General features: G+C 40.2%; 1 protein-coding gene across 1 annotated transcript in view; it reads left to right on the top strand.

Annotated features, from left to right (window-relative positions):
• Positions 1-7,242: 7,242 nt before the first annotated feature.
• LOC126093698 (cyclin-dependent kinase 1-like) overlaps positions 7,243-21,067 on the top strand; it is a 57,826-nt gene continuing 44,001 nt past the window's right edge. Inside the window, exons 1-3 of the mRNA XM_049908740.1 lie at positions 7,243-7,465; positions 7,541-7,697; positions 19,222-19,360. Of these exons, the coding sequence (XP_049764697.1) occupies positions 7,414-7,465; positions 7,541-7,697; positions 19,222-19,360 (348 nt within the window). The 5' untranslated portion in view covers positions 7,243-7,413. The remainder of the gene's footprint in view (positions 7,466-7,540; positions 7,698-19,221; positions 19,361-21,067) is intronic.

The following is a 21,067-nucleotide window of genomic DNA, read 5'->3' as shown; positions in this document are numbered from 1 at the left end:
TTGACTTCTTGGACAGCAAACTTTCTAATTACCTTGCGTACTCTTGGAAAATTGGTGTAATGATTAACATATCTCAGGCTTTCAAGTCATAATCTCCTATTACTCTTCACAATAGTGCAGCTGGAATTTCATCTTTCAGTAACAGGGTGCTCCATTTGAGATATCAGAAAAGAAAACACTATGTACAAGAAACTTTACAGATTTACTGCTTGTTAATGGTATACATAGGTGTAGGAGAAGGGAGTTTGTGTCACAACACTTTAGCACTCGAGATGTCCACCATTGTGAATGCATATGTTGCATCCACATTGTGCATATCTGAAGTGATATACTGAAAGATCACTGTCATTTGCCGCTATAGGTCAGCTAGATTCTGTAGTCTTTGTGCATACAGTGCTGGCCTGATGTAGCCCACAAAATACCTGATGTAGCCCACAAAATAAATAAATAAATAAAATCTGTAGGCATTGTGTTGGGAGTATTAGGAAGCCACAGGACAGGTCCACCATGGTCGCACCTGCAATCATTTAATATCTGGTTTACTTGTTCCCACATTGTGAAAGCCCAGTGCAATGGTTGATCAGGAAGGGTGTCCAATCTTCCATCTTGCTGCAACTGAGGGACCACATACTGCTCTAACATTTCAAAGTAACTGATGGCACGAACAGCCTCTTCCACAAAAAAAGACTGGGTGAAAGACTTTCTCATGTGTCACTCTGCACCACACATTCACTCCAGGGTTGGCTATTTCAAGTTCATATGAAACATGTGAATTCTTGGTTCCCCAAATGATGCAGTTACGCGTGTTGACTCGTTCACTCTCATGAAATGTGGTTTCATCTCTGAAGATCCACCAATTTAACCATTTATCATCTGTTTCCTGCTGCTCAACATCATCATAGCATATTGGAGTTGAGCTCCATAATTCAGCTATGTCAGTACGTGTTTGTGCGGAATGTGGCATGGACACATGGTAAGGTACTGTCTAACAATCCTCTGACGTGTGTGGTGTTTTCAATACTAATGATAAGTGTGTGTCGAGTGACTTTCGTGGACTCTGAGCCATGGCTTGTCAAATATCTTCCTCCTTGTTCATATTACTTTGTGTTCCTCTTGTGTGAGACATTTGCAATTCACTTCCCAAGAAAATGTTGTACCATTTAACAGTGTCTTGATGTGATGGGACATACCTAATGTACAAACGCCTGAAAGTTCGCTGGCCATCTATGGCACTCAAAACTTTCATGTACCATACAACACATTGACCGCATTGTTGTGGTGTAACGGCCATTACCACTTAACAATCAAGAAACACTAAGTGTGCTAACTTGTCCCACCCCATACAGTGTGTTTCTGACACCTGTTCCTTGTGCTGTGAATATGCACTCTGTACGATGTGTTTCTGACTTCTGGTGTTTGCACTATTCCCTATAAGCTGTGGGATTGCCTCCGAACATGGTCACTCATTGTTAACTCCCACCATTTTCATGTACATTACAGGAAATTGCTCAGAGATATATAAATTTAATAAATATAATGACATCTCAAATGGATCACCCTGTAGATGGCTGTGGGATATTCTGCAGAGAGGTACCGGTACTTAAAAGCTTCACAGCTCTGCCCACTTGTATCTAAGTGTAAACGTGAACAATACAAGGTGTGCATTCACACAAGCAAGCACACCTCACACACATGTGACCACCATCTTTGGCAACTCAGATCAGAATGCAACTGTCACATAGAATGAAAGCAGCAATCTGGAGGGGATGGGGAATGGATAGCAGGGTACAGGTAGGGGGGGGGGGGGGGAGGGAGGTATGCAGGGACTAGAGTGCCAGCAGGTACAGTGTTGGGAGGCTGTGGTTTATGGCAGGGAGGGGGATGGGTAATGCAGTGGAAAATGAGAGGAGCAAGGAAGGGGAAAGAATGGCAGGTGCACTGGCAGAGAGATGCACACAAAGAGGGTGAGGGGACGAGAATAATGGGGAGGTGATGGGACAGATTGGGTGGACACTGTTGGGTGGGGAGTCTGTATTACTGTAGGTTGGTTGAGGCCAGAATAATTTCAAGAATGGAGAATGTGTTGTAAGGATAACTCCCATTTGCACAGTTCAGAAAAGCTGGTGGTGGAGGGGAGGATCCAGGTGGCTCAGGAGGTGAGGCAGTAATTGAAATCAAGCATGTTATGTTCAGCTGCATGTGCCACAGGTTAGTCTACTTTGTTCTTGGCCACGGTTTAGCAGTGGCTATTTGATCCTGGTGGATAGCTGGTTGGTAGTCATATCAATATCAAAAGCTGTTCAGTGATTGCAGCAAAGCTGGTGTATGACATGATTGCTTTCACAGGTGGCCCGGCCTTTGATGGTATAAGATAAGCTTTGACAGTACTGGAATAAAAAGTGCTAAGTGAGTGGATAGGGCGTTTTGCATTCAGTTCCCAGTCAAGGCTTTATTTCCAGTAACATTAAAAAAAGTTTCCAGGTCAAAAAGAGGGGGAAGAGGAGGTGGCCATGGGGAAGTGTGTGTGTGTGTGTGTGTGTGTGTGTGTGTGTGCAAATGGACATAGAGAGGGAAGGAGGAGATTTGAGGGGGGGGGGGGGAGAGGCGGACAAAGGGAGAGGGGAGAAAGAAGTGGATTTTTTATTTTTAGTTCCACTATGTATTTCGAATGAGAAGGGTCCAAAATGTGTTTCACTCATCAAGTAAATGTAAACATTGGCATAAATGTTCACTTTGGATTTTAACTACTGACAAGCATCAAAGGAGTGCTATACAAGTAGAAATGTCAACTTCAACAACATGCATTTCAGCTGTGTATATTTTTACTTGTGACAAATGTATTTGTAATTTTATTTTTGACAAGCCTGTGTGGAATGTGCACTATATTCTCCACTAAAATGTTAACATGGCATGAATAATGAATGCGCAATGGAACATGACGTACTACCAAAAAAGTTTTTAAAGTTCTGAAGATAATAGTCTTACCTGTCAAAACTGGTCATTAAAAATCAGTTTTCAATTTGATCCTGGCTTCAACAAATATCTTTAAAGTACAGGGTGACAATTATTGAACTTTCTGAAAAAAATGTAACTTAGTTAAAAATGTGGTGTGCACACACTTTATTTAATGTGTAAACATCATTACAGATATTCAGATTTAGTTTATGACATGTTTGATATGCCTGCCATCATTGGTGATGGTGTGGGGTAGATGAATAGAGTAATTCTGCATGATCTGCTGAAGTGTCGGAACATTGATGCTGTCGATGACCTGAATGGCTGTTTTCAGCTCAGCAATGATTATTGTTATGCACCTTGTCTTTAATATAGCCCCCCAAAAAAGTAGTCATATGTGACCAGATCCAGAGAATATGGCAGCCTAGCTAGGCCCATGCCAGTGGCCTCTGGGTACCCCAGAGCCAGAATGCAGTCCAGAAAGTTCTCCTGCACGGCATCAAACACTTTCCTTCTTTGATGAGGTTGAGCTCTGTCTTGCATGAACCACATCTTGTCGAAAAGAGTATCACTTTGGATGATGGGGATAAAATCATTTTCCAAAACCTTCATGTACAGGTCAGTAGTCACTGTGCCATCAAGGAATATCGCACTGATTATTCCGTGACTGGACATTGCACTCTTTGAGGGTGAAGAGACTTCTCAATCACGAAATGCGGATTCTCAGTCCAAAATGCGCCAATTTTGCTCATTGACAAATCCATCTAAATGAAAGTGGGCTTTGTTGCTAAAAATAAACTATGCACATGCACATTCTAATTCCCATCATGCCACCTAGGCAGCCGTGCATTTTGAACATCTAACACAAACTGTTCAGAAGTTATACTAATTTTATTTCGTATAGTTCAATAATTGTCACCCGGGTACATACTGATCCCTCTTTCTGATTTCTCATTGTGAGAAACTTCAATCAAGGAAATTTTTTTGTCTTTAGCTTGTGAGGTCTTGTATGGCTTTCTGTGTCCCTAACCCTTAACAAAAGCAAAATGAGAGCCAGTTTACAAGTCCTTCTCAGTTAAATGAGCCAGTATTATACTGTAGGCCACTTTCTAAAAGACTGGATTGATTACATTGATCTGTAGTTAAAGGCTGTTTGCTTATCTCGTTATTACACCACATGTAAACATCAGGAAGTATGCCTTAAGTAATTGATTACAAAGATAGTTTTGACAGCAGTCCTGTCCAGTCAGCACAAGATTTTAATTTTTCTACTAGAAGTACCATCATAGCCAGCAGAATTACTACTTTTTAGTGAATTCTGTAATCTCCTTAGGATTGTATTTTTGAAACTGATGTCTCAGACAGGCACAGTGAAAAACACTGTTACAATATTAAGCTTACAGACAAAGACCTTTTTCTGAAATCGAGGAGAAAAAATACCCCCACACAAGTGCACACAAAAAAGGACAATTCACATACACATGGCAATTGTCTCTGGGCAATGGGGCCCGACTACCAAAAGCTTAATATTTTACCAGTCTTTTTCTTCATTGTGCCTGTCTGCAATTCAGCGCATCCTGTATGTGGTGAATAGCAATATATTCTTTCCATATTGTTTTTCCACATTAGACTTCCCATTGTTTGAAACTAATGTCTGCTGGTGGTGCATGCAGTGTTTGCACAAGTAAATGTAAAGCATCTGTATTTGGTTGTTTATTATTAGATGCTGTGTTTGCAGCCACTGTGAAGAAGTAATAATTGAATTTGATGGCTAGTGATTTGAAAGTGTCATCATTTTCACCAGAGCTGTCTCCTGGGGACTCAATTTCATTTGGGTTACTAGTTTTGTTTAGTTATTGTTAATAACATTCCAAATAGATTTTGCCTTATTTTTGAAGCATTTTATTTTATTGAGCGTTGTACATGAGAGTTTTTAATCACAGAATGGAGGATTTGCTAAAGCTGGTGGTAATGGATTTTCAAATCTACCTGTTGTCCTGTGAATTATGCAGTGCTTGCTGCTCATAGAATAGGATGCTTTAATCTTATGAGTCATCCACCCCTTATCCTTGCCTCTGTTCAGTTTTGACCTTATTTGTTTTAGGGAAAAACAAGACTCAAAGTTTTGGAAGATTATTTTTAAGAGAGAGTTAAATTTTCCAGCAACACTGTCTGCTTCATAAAAAGGTGCTTAAATGTATTTGGGTATTTACAAAACAACATTTGTCTGCATATCATGGACAGACTTGAATTCCCATAATACAGACGTTAGACATCGGTAAAGTTACGTAAATGCTTAGTATGGTTTAGTAGATAAATACAGTAGCCAAGTCATGTAAGAGGAGTGACTTTTCTCACAGTCAAAGTAGTTGCTTTCTTCCTAAAGTACCTAAACATATGTAATGTAGTCTAGAAGTATTTTGCATAATGATCATTGTGAGTGGATTACTTGTACTTTGTTAATAAAATACTTCATAGGCATATCTGCCATGTAATGTGTAACTGGACTTGCTCCAAATCCCTGAAGGACTCCTTTATGAAGTGATTTACAGAGCACAAATTGTGAATGAGTGTATGAATGAATGATCACCAACCAATATTGATAATGGAAACATTACACTATAATAAAACTAAAACATACTGTTCAGTTTTATTTAAATATAACTCCGTTTTCTTTATATGTAAATGACATGTGGCTTTGACATGTTCAGAAAATTTTAAAACAAAGAAATTCACAGGATTAAAACTAAAATTAAGATGAAGAGGGTGATGACAATGATGATGATAGTGAGAACATGCCATAAGAATTTATGTACCCTCATAAACTGCAGTAAATATTGGGGAAGTTATAGGTCATCATACATTAGCAGTAACCAATCCATCGATAATCTGGAAGGTGTGCAAAAACCAGGTAAAGGAAAAATCAGGATGGCTGATTGAGCAGTCTGCTTCACATGAACAGGTTTTCTCTACTTATAGACATACAAAAGATGCTCATACATAGCTTCCTATGTTAATGACCCCTTATATTGTGCGTCATTAGCCTAAATAGCAACAACAATACAACTTGTCAAACTATCCATAATGTGTGGGCTCCCTAGTTCTGAATCAGTGCAAGCTGTGACACTTGGTTAGTGCATAGCCACTGCCTGCCTTACATATTTAACAGAGGCCATTATTGTGTATAGTATTGTAGTAACAATTACATAACGTGAGTTGTCTTTCAGAGTGGGTGAGGAGGCAATTCTGACCTATGCTCTATATGTGCACAGAGAACATGTGCAGACACAGTGCTGTGTGAGAAAAGTAGAGCTTTTTCCATTCACACTGCTGTTCTCTGCAATCTGTGTGCTTCAACTTCCCACATCCGTAGAGGACTAGAGAAGCTTGACAAATATTGTCATTTGTACATTCCAGTTTATAACAAACTGAGCAAACAAATTAGTGAGTGTGGTTTAAATGTGAGGAAAGAACTTATCCGCTTTTGGTGATATAAATTAGATGCCAGTACATGAAACACATCATCTTAGGGAAGCGTGGTATTAACAAACAAAACTGACTCTTATACCAAGAACGCAGCAATGCTTACACTTTCTCTCGTTACAGAACACCCAGTAGACAACACCTGTTTCATGACAAGGAGAATGCTACCGGTACTCAATTTCTATTATTTTTCATAGATACATAATAGTTCTCGCGCTCTAATTCACATCAGACGGTGACCTGCTGATGCAGAAAACCGAGTGAAAAATATATTTGTGGTATTAATTGAATCGATGGAGAAACATTTTGATATTTGTAATTTATGGGCGTAAATCTTCATTACTTGGAATGATATGGAATAATGCTTCATATATTCACATTTCTTAAAAAGTTACACTTTCCGCGAAATGCGCCGAAGACTGGTATCAATGTAAATAAACTGTTTATATTCGTCAGGCAGTACGAACTAATATTTTTAATTCTGAGCACATGTGCAACAACAAACACGTTATGAGACGCGATGGTATGCCAATTACGACGGTTTACAATATTCATTTGGTAAGAATGTAACGATTACGGGGTTACGTTGTTTCCATAGTTAATAATGGTATACTTCTACGGCCACGTTACGGTGTATCATGGAGACGGAGTCATTTACTTAATTACAATATTGTAGATAGTAGATATTGAACAGTCAGCAACAGGTAGCGCTGTTTGAAGCGAGACGCCGTAGGTTGACTGTTTACCACTGACATCATCTTTGGCGAGAAAGTACATCTTTGGGGTAGAGGAGAAGTGCTATTGGTCCCTTGAATATTTGCGTCTGTGAAAGTTTACCTGGTACTTTTAAATGGGATGTAACGTATATTAAAGGCCATCTAAGTATTCAGCATGTTTAAACAGTTATTGGTGTAGTATTTTGGTCGTAGCTAATCACGCAACCAGTAAGGGTTGTACGACATTGAGTATTTACATATGGTTGGTGGTAAAATGAACGATTTTATCAAGTTTGAGAAGATTGGCGAAGGTATTATATTATTCAACAAAAGGTGGTGGTGGCGGCGGCCGGTGTCAGAAGGAAATCTGTAATATTTATTTTCAGGTACGTATGGAGTGGTTTATAAAGGAAGAAATAGGAAGACTGGCCAGCACGTTGCTCTGAAAAAGATTAGACTGGAAAATGAGGAGGAAGGCGTCCCTTCAACAACTGTCCGCGAGATTTCGTTACTTAAAGAGCTAACGCATCCAAACATTGTTAGGTGAGTAAATAGCATTTCTAAGTATTGCCATTATTTTGAGTCAGTGGTGTACCGCCGTGCATTTGCGGTGTGACGGATAACGGCAGGGGCAATCGGTAATTAGACTGTTAAACGTGGGGCAGTAAATGATTGCACCGGGTCAGGTAGTGTTATAATACGAAACCAGGAAGACGAACTGACGGATAAGACTGTTGAAAATACCGCTTCTGTTGAGTTGTAATTTTGCCGCACTTGTATAAAAGTAAGTCTATGTTTTGCCATGATAATAATCCAGTTGGTTCGAAACCATGGACAAACGCACACAAAAACATTAGGAATATAGGGTAGGATGAGGTGATGACAGGGCAGGAAGTCCGACGGCATAGTCAAAGGAACCCTGCCAGCTTTCACCTTAGCGACAATGGGAAACCATGGAAAAACCGCGTCACACTGGCCAGTTGGGGAATAAACTCCAGTTCTGCCCAATGCGAGTCCAGTCCATTATGACCGGAATGGCGATCTCGCTAAGTTCCTGGTTGGAAGGGGAATTACAAAACACTGCACTTTGAGCGCAACGTGCGCAATAAGTAAATAAAGGAAAAAGGAATTTTGTAAAGAAAGGAAAACAAAAACTACTTAAAAAGTGGAAAAGCATGAACAAATTACATAACACTACAGAAAAATACAAAATGTATAGTAAGTAAATAGCTGTTGTAGGAAAAACATGACACTTTATTTAAAACACTCTTCAAAAAATAAAACACAAAAGCACATTGTATAACACTCCAAAGAGGTATAAAGCATGAGGAGCCAACAACCTGCAGACACTGTAACCATCACAGTTAGGTTGGCACCAGATCCTCTGTCAGCAGAAGTGTCGCACTGTATTTCAAACAGAGGGAACATTAAATACAGTAGAAACCTCCCTTGCAAAGACAGATTGCATTGATAGTATATCAATTAACTGAATCTAAAGAATCCAACAGTGAGTGCATTATAAGCTAACATGTTGTAGAAACACTTCTCAACAAGCAATAGTTTTAATTCTGATAAAAAAAAAAAAAAAAAAAAGACAGATTATAAAGAATGGCACCAAAGTGGCTCATCAGTGAGTGCCTGTAGTTCTGACTTGTTCTATATATAGAGACCCAGACTTCCAAGTATTGTGACTGTTGTAATCCAGTTGGTTAGCAGGTTACGAAGTCTAGCTCTGGTCATAAACACACATTTGTATATGGACATGGAGGAAGCAGTAAACAAACACAACTTTTTGAATAGGGGCTTTCAGTGAGTCGTATTTGATCTATGTGACAAGATTCAAATAGCCCTTTTCGGTAATATAAAAATTTCATTTTATGGACTATTAATTTTACCCCAGAAAACTGTTCCACAATCTGTAAGGACAACCAAAGGTATGTGAGTATAATGAGAGAGACAATAGATTCTCTCTCTCTCTCTCTCTCTCTCTCTCTCTCTCTCTCTCTCTCTCTCTGTGTGTGTGTGTGTGTGTGTGTGTGTGTGTGTGTGTGTGTGTGTGTGTGTGTCCAAAGTAAATGTGTTAATTTCATGTAAAGTATGGTACAAAATTACAATGCCATATATTCAAAATTGTGGATTAGGTGCATTTTTAAATAGTGTGCGTTTTTCACTAATGTCCTTCCTGGGCGTTGTTTCTGTGAAATATCTTTTAATTGCATAAATACCCTGTAGCATGTTCAGTATGTGCTAATGCATCAGAATTGATGGCCCTAGTTATGACCATGATCTGAACGATAATATGCTGCTTAGCCTAGTAGACTTGTTAGGTCATTGCAAAGCTATATTATAGTCTTGCCCCCATCCTCTCCAACTCAGGCTTTAAGGAAGTGTTATGTCACATTACAGAAAGAGGTGATGCAGTGGCAAGATACTGGAAACCCCCTCCTTTAAAAAAAAAGATAGCAGTTCAGATATCTAGCCATCCATATTTGGGTTCTCCACTGAATCCAAACTTGTTTGGTCTCTAGTGACCTTGTTGTTGATGGTATGTTGAGCTCTAATCTTCTTTCCTTCCTTCCTTGACTTTCAAAGATTTTTGCATCAAACTGCCCTAACCATCAGAAGGCTGCCTCTTTTTTGTTACTTTTAGTAATAAACGTGTACAAGGGGAGGTCAGAAAGTAAATGACAATTTTGTTACCAGAAAGTTTAGTAGGTAAAAAAACCACACATGAACTCACATCTTTTACTATTCTACATAGTCGCCAACCTTCTCGCCACATTTTTTCCCATCGTGGCACCACTTTCAGGACACCCTGTTCATAGAAGTCAGTTTGTTGGAGTATATCCATGTGTCGCAAATCTTTGGCCAAACAGGAATTTCTTCATGGGACCAAGCAGGGTACAAGGTCCGGACTGAATGGTGGATGCTGGAGCACCTCCCACAACAAATATGGCGATACTTCTTATGAACAGGAGCAACAACATGGGGGCAAGCATTGTCATGAAGAAGTTCGACGCTGCAGCGTTAATGTTGTTGCGTTTGTCATGAAGGGTACGACACAGTTTAACTGAAGTTTCAGTATATGCTGCAGCATTCAGTGATTCCCTGTTCAGCGAAGTTCACTAATAACACAATATGCATTTCCGTGAACATGTTCACAAGCACTTTCCTAGCAGATTGAGTTACTTTGAATTTTTTCGTACAGCATGTTTCTACTCCATAGAGGCCTTCTTGGATTTGGGCGTGTAGTGATACACCCATGAGTTGTCACCAGTGACCTTTCAGAAAATCGTGCCTTCTTGTGGCGTAACGCTTTAAGTTATACAAGCTTTGTCATCATTCGCTGGCCCTTGTGGTTGTCTGTCAGGTTCTTAGACTCCCAGCGAGCACTGACTTAATAAAATTTCAGTATGTCACGAACATCATCATACACCGCGACAAAGGAAGTGTTGAACTGCTGTGATAAGGTCTGAAGTTTTACACTCAGGTCGTTCAAAATTGCTGCCTCAATGGCTCTGACATTTTGCGGGATTGCAGCTGTTAGTGGCCTCTCGGAGTGTGCAAATCACTAATGTTCACATGGCCCTCTTGGAAGAATGCACGCTACCTAGAGACATTGTTACGGTCTTGACAGTTGTCCCATGCACGCCCCCTTTGAATTTCACTCGATTTATGACCTTTGGCTTACAAATATTGAACTATGCTTTGTTGCTCTTCACCATTTTTGTGTCACAGTTGAGGTTTCTCTCACCAGAGCACATGGAAACAAAATACCCTCTGTAGTGCAAACTTTGAACTATATCATAGTGAAATTTCAGCATTCCAGCTCCAATACCAGGGGACAAAAAACATTATTGTGTTACTTTCCGATCTTCCATCGTACTTTGTAGTTATAAATTGAAAGGGGAAAGTTTATTATGAAATGGGGAGGGGTAGCTGTAGTTTATGTATGGCAAGTTAACAGGGAGTCGGTGAGTGGAATTATTATTGCTGTTGAGTTTTACGTTGTATAGATGGCATGCACAGTGGTCAGATGTTGGCCAGACTTGGTTAGACTGAGAGAGTAACCCCCCCTTCACCACACCACCCGAGATCTTGATTGTGGCAGCAGACTGTAGCGTAGCCTGAGGTGTGTTGGGAGATAATGAAGTCTGTGTGAGTTGGTGAAGCTTACTAATGTGAGTCTGAAATAAATAACAGACCAGTCTATAGTGCAAACTGATGCCTGCACTTGTGCCATATATAACACACTTTTTGGTATAAGTGAAAATTGTAAGGTAAATTCAGAAAATCTGTATTATCAAATCTGAGTATTTTGGTGCATATTATATATATCTAAGCCTAGTACACAAAGCACAAAAAAGGGTGTGCGGCAATGTAATCATTGCCTCAGATGTTAAATTATCTGAATCTTTCGAATTCATAGATCATCCTGTGATTTATATACTAAATAGCTTAGGTTTGCATTGGTTTTTCGAATGCTGTGCCAGAATTCATTTGGTGCTTACAGAACTCCCAGTTGAAATGAGAGCCTGATGGGACAGTTTTCTTTGCTGCTGGCAGTGCCTAGTGTTGTTGTTTTACTCGACTTTGAACCGTAGCTTCCCCCTTCTCTGTGCAAGTAAATAAAGTGTGCATGAAAGTTCTCCCATATATACCTTTCGGGGTTGATGCTCAAAGCGGTGATTATTGGAAACTTTGTTGGATTTGAAACTTCCTGGGCAGTTTAAAACTTTGCATTGGACGGAAATTCGAATGTGGGAGCATTTCCTTTCACAGGCAGGAGCTCTGCTGACGAAGGTACCGATGCATGATTCGCCACCTGTCCTCGGAGCATTACTTCTGCTAGTACGTGATCTCATATCTTCTAAAGGTCCCCAGTTTGAAGGAAGTTTGATATGAGTGCATATTCCACTGCAGAGTGGAAATTCATTTTGTTGGATTTTTTCTACTTTCCCTGCCGTATGTCGTAAGCAGTAGGTGCAAGATTAAAAACTACTGTTATAATTTTGCAGGGTTCATTTAGTGTTCATCACTCATATTTGTGTGTGGTGATTTTGTAGGAGATGGAACCGACACCTTCTGAAGCAAATTAGCATAGAGAATGTTGTTGTATTTTGCCTTAGGTGAAAAATAAAGCATAGGGTTGTAGATACAGGAATACTAACGTTACTGTCAAAAATGCAATGTGTTTAGCATTCAACAACTACTACAGCAGAATCTTATTGAAAGATCTCACTAAACCTAAAGAAATCCTGGTCATCTGTGAAGCTGTTGCTGGCACCGAAATTAGTGTCCAGACACTCATGGAGGATGAAAGAATTAAAATTGATATTAGCAAAGCAAAAGTGCTAAATACAGTTTTCAAGTGTTTTTCTGCAAAGGAAATTCTAGGAGTACTCCCACACCAATGTAAAGCCGAATGATTTACATACTAGTGTCAGTGGCATTGAGCAACATCATTAGCTCTCTAAAATCTTACAGTTCTGCAGGGTATGATGGCCTTTGTATTAATGTATTCGAAGTCTGCAGACAAAATATCTCTGCACAGTGGTCTGCAGCAGTAAATAATATAATAGAATCGGGCACCATCCTACACAGGCTAAAAATAGCTCAGGTAACACCAATCTTTACAAGAGGAGACAAATTCAAAATTCAAAACTACAGACCAGTCTCAATACTTCCTGTCTTTTTTCCAAAATAGTTGAGTCATATACAGCAGAGTTACAAACTTTCTCCAGATGCACAACCTAATGTTTGAAAATCAAAATGGATTCTTAAAATTTAAATCAACTAGCACAGCAGCTGCTCAGTTAATTGAAAGCAACATGTTGCTGGTGTGACAGAGAGGAGTGGCATTTGCATAGTGTTTCACTGCTAACAGACAAGCAACTCTGCATGAAATAACTGCAGAAATCAACGTGAGAGGTAAAACGGAGGTATCAGTTAAGACAGTATGATGAAATTTGGCATTAATGGGCTATGGCAGCAGATGACCAATGTGTGTGCCTTTGATAACAGCATGGCATCATCACCTGTAGCGCCTCTCCTGGGAATGTGACCATATTGGTTGGACCCCACAAAAAATGGAAAACCATGGCCTAGTCAGATGGGTTACGATAGGTTGGTAAAAGCTGATGGTAGGATTAGTGTGTCGTGTAGACCCCACGAAGCCATGGACCCAAGTTGTCAACACGGCACTGCAAGTAGTGACTCCACAATGCTGTGGACTGTGTTTACATGGAATGGACTGGGTCCTCTGGTCCAACTGAACTGATGGTTTACGTCCAGCTACTTGGAGACTATTTGCAGCCATTAATGGACATAATGTTTCCAAAGAACAATGAAATTTTTATGGATGGCAATGCGCCATGTCACTGGGCCACAGTTGTTCGCAATTGGTTTGAAGAACATTCTGGACAATTTGAGCGAATGATTTGGACACCCACATTGCCTGACATTAATCCCATCGAATGTTTAAGGGACGTAATCGAGACGTCAGTTCACGCACAAATCCTGCACCGCCATTTTCTTGGTTATAGACAGCTATAGAGGTGGCATGGCTCATTATATCTGCAGGGGATTCCCAACGACGTGTTGAGTCCGCGCTGTGTCAAGTTGTTGCATTACGCCAGACGGAAGGTCGTGTGACACAGTATTAGTAGATATCCCATGACTTCTGTCGCCTCTGTGTAAATTGGATAGTCTGCAGTGACGTATGCAAAGGTTAAAGAATTTTATTAAAGTATCTTTTATTAAGGTAAAGCCACACAAAATATTAATGAAATGTGAACTATAAATTCAGCCTTTTACATACAGTCCTCTATAAAACTGCTAGATAATTTCAGTTGCCGAGGATTCTTCCGGGTTGTATGGCCGTGGTCCATGGAACTCTTCTATCCCTGACATTTCGTCCAAAGCTGCGTTGGACATCTTCTGAGGTGCTCCTGGTAGTGCTGAGTCTTGCCAACTGACTCAGCACTACCAGGAGCACCTCAGATGATGTCCAACGCAGCTTTGGACGAAATGTCAGGGATCGAAGAGTTCCATGGACCACGGCCATACATCCCAGAAGAATCCTCAGCAGCTGAAACATACAGTCGTGAAAGCCTTCATTGTATGCTATATAATTTGTTAGAAGGCTGACAGTGTGATCATGGGTAAACAACCTCTATTTATCTTCAAAAATATCTAATGTAACGTTCCTTCTTGATGCAAGCACCTAACAATCTTTTTTTATGTCACCAATGGTACCTTTGAGTGCTTTGCATTGCCAATTGTATTTTATTTCATTTGATGTTTATGCTGTGGATCTTTTTGGGCCCAGCAGCACATATGGTATCTGTATTCTTCTATCAGCAACATGCGACTCATGTCAACAATAAAAGTAGACAAGACAGCAGATGAAAGTTTCCTTGCTGCTAGTGCCAAAGCAGAGAGGACATGATCTTCCCCTGTTAGTTTGTTAAAAGACCAACCAGCAGCGGTTAGACAGTCAGCGAGAGCACACTGCTAGTTACTGCTACTAATAAGGCGAGTACACTGTTCGCTTGTTACATATTTTTACGAGCTTCAAACAGGAGTGACTCATTTTCAGTTATCTGTTTAGTTACTAGTTCATTTTTGTGATTTCTTGCGTGTTAGGGTGCTTAATAGGCACAACCTTTTATTTCAATAACAGTATAGTATACAGTACCGCCGTTGCCATTGACCGTTGGTATTGACCCTTGTATTGTACAGGCTTTTGTTTGTTTGGTTAGAACAGCTCAGTGTCAGACCATCCGTGAGAGAGCACTTAGATTTCCCACTGCTAATAAGGCGAGTACACTATTTGTTTGTTGCGTATTTTTACGAGCCTAATACAGGGACGACTACAGTAATGGATTGGAACTGATTGTTGTGTACAGATGCGAGCTGAATTGGCGACCCTTCGCTCACAGCTCCAGGCTGCGTTGGCTTCCGTCACACAGCTTGAGGCTGCTGCAAAGGGGTGTCACTGTGGGGATGCGGGGGACGTTGAGCACGTACCACGTTTCCTCCGATCGGTCGACTGCTGTGACTGCCTCGGGTACTGCTTGCACTGAGGTTCACCCCTCGCCCGTGGTCTGGGAGATCGTTCCAGAGTCTGGCAGGCAGCGAAAAACTTTCCGAGGGGCCGATCGTAGGACCTCCCTAGTTAGTTTGATGAACAGGTTTCGGGCGTTATCTGTGGCTGATGATGTCCCTGAGCTGGATACTATCGTCCACCCTGTTCCAGAGGAAACTTCTCGGCCCGCAAGGTCTGGGTGTTCACAGAGGGTGGGTTTGCTGGTAGTTGGGAGCTCCAACATTAGGCGCGTAATGGGGCCCCTTAGGAACATGGCTGCCAAGGAGGGCAAGGAAGCCAGTGTGCACTGCGTGTGCATTCTAGGGGGAGTCATTCCGGATGTGGAGAGGGTGCTTCTGGGTGCCATGAAGAGCACAGGATGCAGCCAGCTGCAGGTGGTGTCGGTACCAATGACTTGTGTCGCTTTTGATCAGAGCAGATTCTGTCTGGTTTTGGGTGGTTAGCAGAAACGGCAAAGACTGTCAGTCTTGCTTCTGAGATTAAGGCGAAGCTCACCATCTGCAGCCTCGTCGATAGAACAGACTGTGGTCCTTCGGTGCAGAGCCAAGTGGAGGCTCAGGAGGTTCTGTGACTGTGTAGACTGCAGATTCCTTGACTTGCGCCATCGGGTGGTGGGTTTCCGAGTTCCACTTAATAGGTCAGGAGTCTACTACACACAGGAGGTGGCTACACTGGTTGCGGGGGCTGTGTGGAAGGGATTGGGTGGTTTTTTAGGTTAGAGGGTCTCAGGGAACCACAGAAGGGGCATCTGTCTAAATGTGGGCAGGTCAAATACAGTAAGGTAGTTGTAGAAACGATTGGTATTGTAGTTGTAAATTGTCGTTGCTGTGTTGGGAACGAACCAGAGCTCCAAGCCATAATAGAAAACACTGAATCTCAAATAGTTGTAGGTACAGAGAGCTGGCTAAAGCCGGAAATAAGTTCAGCCGAAATTTTTTCAAACACTCTAACAGTGTTCAGAAAGGATAGAGTAAATACAGTTGCTGGTGGAGTATTTACTGCTGTAAGAGGTAGTTTGTCTTGTACCGAAATTGAAGTAGATAGTTTGTGTGAAATAGTATGGGTAGAGGTTATACAATTATAGTCAGTGGTGACTTCAAGCTACCCTCGATATGCTGGAAAAATTATACGTTCAAAGCCGGCGGCAGGCATAAAATGTCATCCGAAACTGTACTGAATGCTTTCTCGGAAAATTATATTGATTAATTTGTTCATTAGCCCACTCAAAATGTAAATGGTTGCGAAAGCATATTTGACCTCTTAGCAACAAATAGTCCTGGACAAATAGGGAGTATTGTGACGAACTCGGGGATAAGCGACCCCAAGGCAGTTGCTGCTAGGCTGAATACCGTAACACCTGCAACCATCAAAAAGAAACTCAAAGTGTATCTATTTAAAAAAAATTGATAAAAATGCTCTTAACGCCTATTTAAGAGACAGTCTTCACTCCTTCCGATCTGATCACGTAAGTGTAGAAAAGTTGTGGAATATTTTTCAGAGATAGTATCAACAGCAATTGAGAGATATATACCACATAAATTAATAAATGATGGCAATGATCCACCATGGTACACAAAATGGGTGAGATTGTTGTTGCAGAAGCAACGAAAAAAGCTTGCCAAATTTAAGAAAATGCAAAATCCCCAAGAACGGCAAAATTTTGCAGAAGTTCGAAATATAGCGCGGTTCAATGCGAGATGCTTTTAATAATTTCCACAACAAAACTCTCAGTATCTGGCAGAAAACCCAAAGAGATTCTGGTCATACATAAAGCACACCAGTGGTAAGGCGCAATCAATACCTTCACTGCGTGATAAAAACTGTGAAATCACTGATGACAGTGCCACTAAAGCAGACTTATTACACACAGTTTTCCGAAACTCCTTCACCAAAGAATACCAAGTAGATATATCTAAATTCCAATCAAGAACAAGTGCCAAGATGGGAAACATAGAAGTAGATATCCTCGGTGCAGCAAAGCAGCTTAAATTACTTAATAAAGGCAAGGCCACTGCTCCAGATTGTTCCTTGCAGAGTATGCTGACATAATAGCTCCATATTTTGCTGTTGTATACAACTGCTCACTCACAGAAAGTTCCATACCTAAAGATTGTAAAATTGCGTAAGTCTCACCAATACCCAAAAAGGGAAGTACGAGTAATCCGCTGAATTACATGCCTGTATCAGTAACGTCTATTTGCAGTAGGGTTTTGGAACATATACTGTATTCGAACATTATGAAGTACTTCGAAGAAAACGATTTATTGACACATAGTCAGCACGGATTCAGAAAATATCTTTTTTGTGGAACACAACTAGCTCTTTATACTCATGAAGTAATAAGTGCTATCGACAGAGATGTCAAATTGATTCCATATTTTTAGATTTTCAGAAGGCTTTCGACACTATTCCTCACAAGCAGTTTTCTAACCAAACTGCGAGCGTACGGAGTATCGCCTCAGTTGTGCGACTGGATTTGTGATTTCCTGTCAGAAAGGTCACAGTTCGTAGTAATAGATGGAAAATAGAGTAAAACAGAAGTAATATCTGGCGTTCCCCAACGAGGTGTTATAGGCCCTCTATAGTTCCTGATCTATAGTAACAGCTTAGCAGACAATCTGAGTAGCCATCTTAGATTGTTTCCAGATGATGCTGTCATTTACCGTCTTGTAAAGTCATCAGATAATCAAAACAACTTGCAAAATGATTAAGATAAGTATCTGTATGGTGCGAAAAGTGGCAGTTGACCCTGAATAAAGAAGAGTGTGATGTTATTCACATGAGTACTAACAAAAAAAAAAAAAAAAAATCAGCTAAATTTCGATTATATGATAACACACACAAATCTGAAGGCTGTAAATTCAGCTAAATACTTAGAGATTACAATTACAAATAACCTAAACTGGAATGACCACACTGATATTGTGGGTAGAGCAAACCAAAGACTGTGAGTCATTGACAGAACAGTTAGAAGGTGCAACAGGTCTACTAAAGAGACTGCTTACACCACACTTGTCTGCCCTACTCTGGAGTATTGCTGTGTGGTGTGGGATCCGCATCAGGTGGGACTGACGGATGACATCGAAAATGTACAAAGAAGGGCAGCTCGTTTTGTATTATCGCGAAATGGGGGAGATAGTGTCACAGATGATACGTGAATTAGAGTGGCAATCATTAAAACAAAGGCATTTTTTGTTGTGATGGGACCTTCTAATGAAATTCCAATCACCAGTTTTCTCCGCCGACTGCGAAAACATTCTGTTGCCACCCACCTACATTGGTAGAAATGATCATCACGATAAAATAAGATAAATCAGGGCTCGCACAGAAAAAATTTAATACTCATTTTTCCCGCGTGCCGTTCGAGAGTGGAACAGTAGAGAGACAGCTTGAAGGTGGTTCATTGAACCCTCTGCCAGGCACTTTATTGTGAATAGCAGAGTAATCACATAGATGTAGATGTAGAAATGCACACCAAACATGATAGATGTCATTTTCTCACACTGATCTGGTATTTACGCCAGAGGGAATTGTTGATTGGTCTTATGTGTCTGTTTTGAAGTTGGAAAAAAGGGGCACCAGCTGTTCCACTTTCCCTTGATCTTATGAGGGGGACTGGCTCTGTTAATAGTGTTTTAATTAGTTTTTGCAATGCCTTCAAATTTTGATCTTCACTCAGCTTCTTTGTTAGTGTTACCAAATGAGATATGCATGCACATTACATGTAGTGTTCACCTATATCAGATAGAGCACCTGGTGTACAGATTGCCTTACGTGCGTTTATGTATTTTTGAAAGAATGTGACAGATGCATGTATTTGTAATGCGAGTGTAGCGGTCGTCATATCAAGTTACCTACAGTTTTTCGGCTATGTGAATGTATTTACCTCATGTGATATTGAATATTTTGTCACTTTAAAACAGACTAGCCACTGATGATGATGTATGTTCTCTGTAGACTGGAAGATGTTATTATGGAAAGTGGAAGATTGTATCTTGTTTTTGAGTATTTGGATATGGATTTGAAGAAATACATAGAGCGGCTTGGAGATGGGAATTACCTTGCACCAGATGTTGTGAAATCTTATGTGTACCAGGTAAGAGTAACTAGTTTTTTAATTGATGAAACAAATTATTATATATGTCTCTTCCAGTTTTTGATAATTGTCTTCATAAACTACGCCTGTTTTGAAATTTCGGAGGAAGTAATTTTGATGGAAGTGCACAAGTATAATTTGTTCTAAAAGGGTCAGTAATATTATTACTAAGAAGAAAATTAGAGAGTAATAATTTTCATCCATAATGGCTAGGTTATTGTTTAGAAGCTTTTAGTAAAATACAACTGAGTTATAATTACCTGATTTTTGAAGGGAACTGGTCATTATGTGCGCACTGGCAAAAGCAGACAATTTTTAAGAGTTGTTATAGAAACAATAACCAGAAATGTTGGCTGACCACTTCTACACCTCAGAGGATGAGCAACTTATCAAACTGGTTTCCGAAAGCAAATTTTGTTGAGTATAGCTGAAGTCGAGTGGAAAAATTAAAAAAAAAAAAACTTAATTTGGTCAGAAATCGGAAGAAAAATGAATAAAACTATTCGCGAGTGGAACAGGGTTGGAGAGATCAGATAGTGGTACTGAAAGTACCCTCTGCCACACACCATTAGGTGGCTTGTGGAGTATGATGTAAATTGTATTTTATTATGTCCAATCTAATACATTTTGCCACTCAGTTACAGGAATTACTTCTGTTCGTTTTCAACTAACAACATAAAATAATGAAACTGGTAGTGTGAATCTGAAAAATGTCATAAACTTCTCCGCATCGTCGAGCAAATGTTTTGTAACTAAAATTTTATATGATCCTTCTTCACGATGCAAGAACATTTGTCTCACTGCATTGTGCTTCCTGAGTACTCTTTCCAATAACATACAGTCCTCTTCCCTAACTTCCATGTATTTTTGGAATGCGAAAATTAACTGTTTTTTAGCTTGAGCACTGCGCTGCATGTTTGGCATTCACTGTCTCTACTGCTGTCGTGCTGCACTGCCCCAGGCCTGCCAGAAAGCTCCTCGCAGTGTGCAGGAAATAGTGTCGCAACAACGAACCTCACGAAACTGCTCTCGTCTAGGAGAAACTATAGCACCCACCGACTTCCAACAAACTGTAAAAATTAATTCAAACCTTTCCGAAACTTTTTCTCCCTTTCACCCTCCCACAAAAAATGTAACAGGAAAAAGTTTGTCGCTTACTAAATTTTGGACGTTGGTTTGGTAAAAGCTCTGCATCAGATGTTACATTTTAATGTATTACTTCACTGTTACCAACTCTATTGACGAGAACTTTTGCAGACATTGTTGACATATACCACAGAACGCAACTAAAAGTTATGTTGTACGACACTTAGTTTAGGACATATGGCGCGATAAATATCAAGTAGTGCAAAAAATCAACTTTCCTTCACATTTTAAATATTTATCTATTTCAATAGCACAAAATTTTCATTGAGTTAAAAAATTTTTTTTCGGGAGATAGTTCTTGTATCACTCTCTGGTGCAGTTGCCAAATTGTAAAGAATAGTTTCATTTTTTAGGTTCTGACGCGCACCGTGCTGCTCCTAGGAAAAAGTTTCGTGCAGCACCCTGTAACCCGCATGACGCAGCAGAAGATGCAAGCGTATTCTGCAACACACTGCAAAAAATTCCCGCAGCTAGGAAAATGTAGCTTAACAGCATTATGTGGAGCACACACCTTGTTAAAAATTCTGGCAGATGAAATATTTGTAAAGCTCGATTACATTG

This window comes from Schistocerca cancellata, chromosome 1, assembly GCF_023864275.1.
Source record: "Schistocerca cancellata isolate TAMUIC-IGC-003103 chromosome 1, iqSchCanc2.1, whole genome shotgun sequence".
Taxonomy (NCBI): Eukaryota; Metazoa; Arthropoda; class Insecta; order Orthoptera; family Acrididae; genus Schistocerca; species Schistocerca cancellata.
The sequence above is the reverse complement of the archived record's forward strand: the minus strand, read 5'-3'. Positions and strand labels throughout refer to the sequence as shown.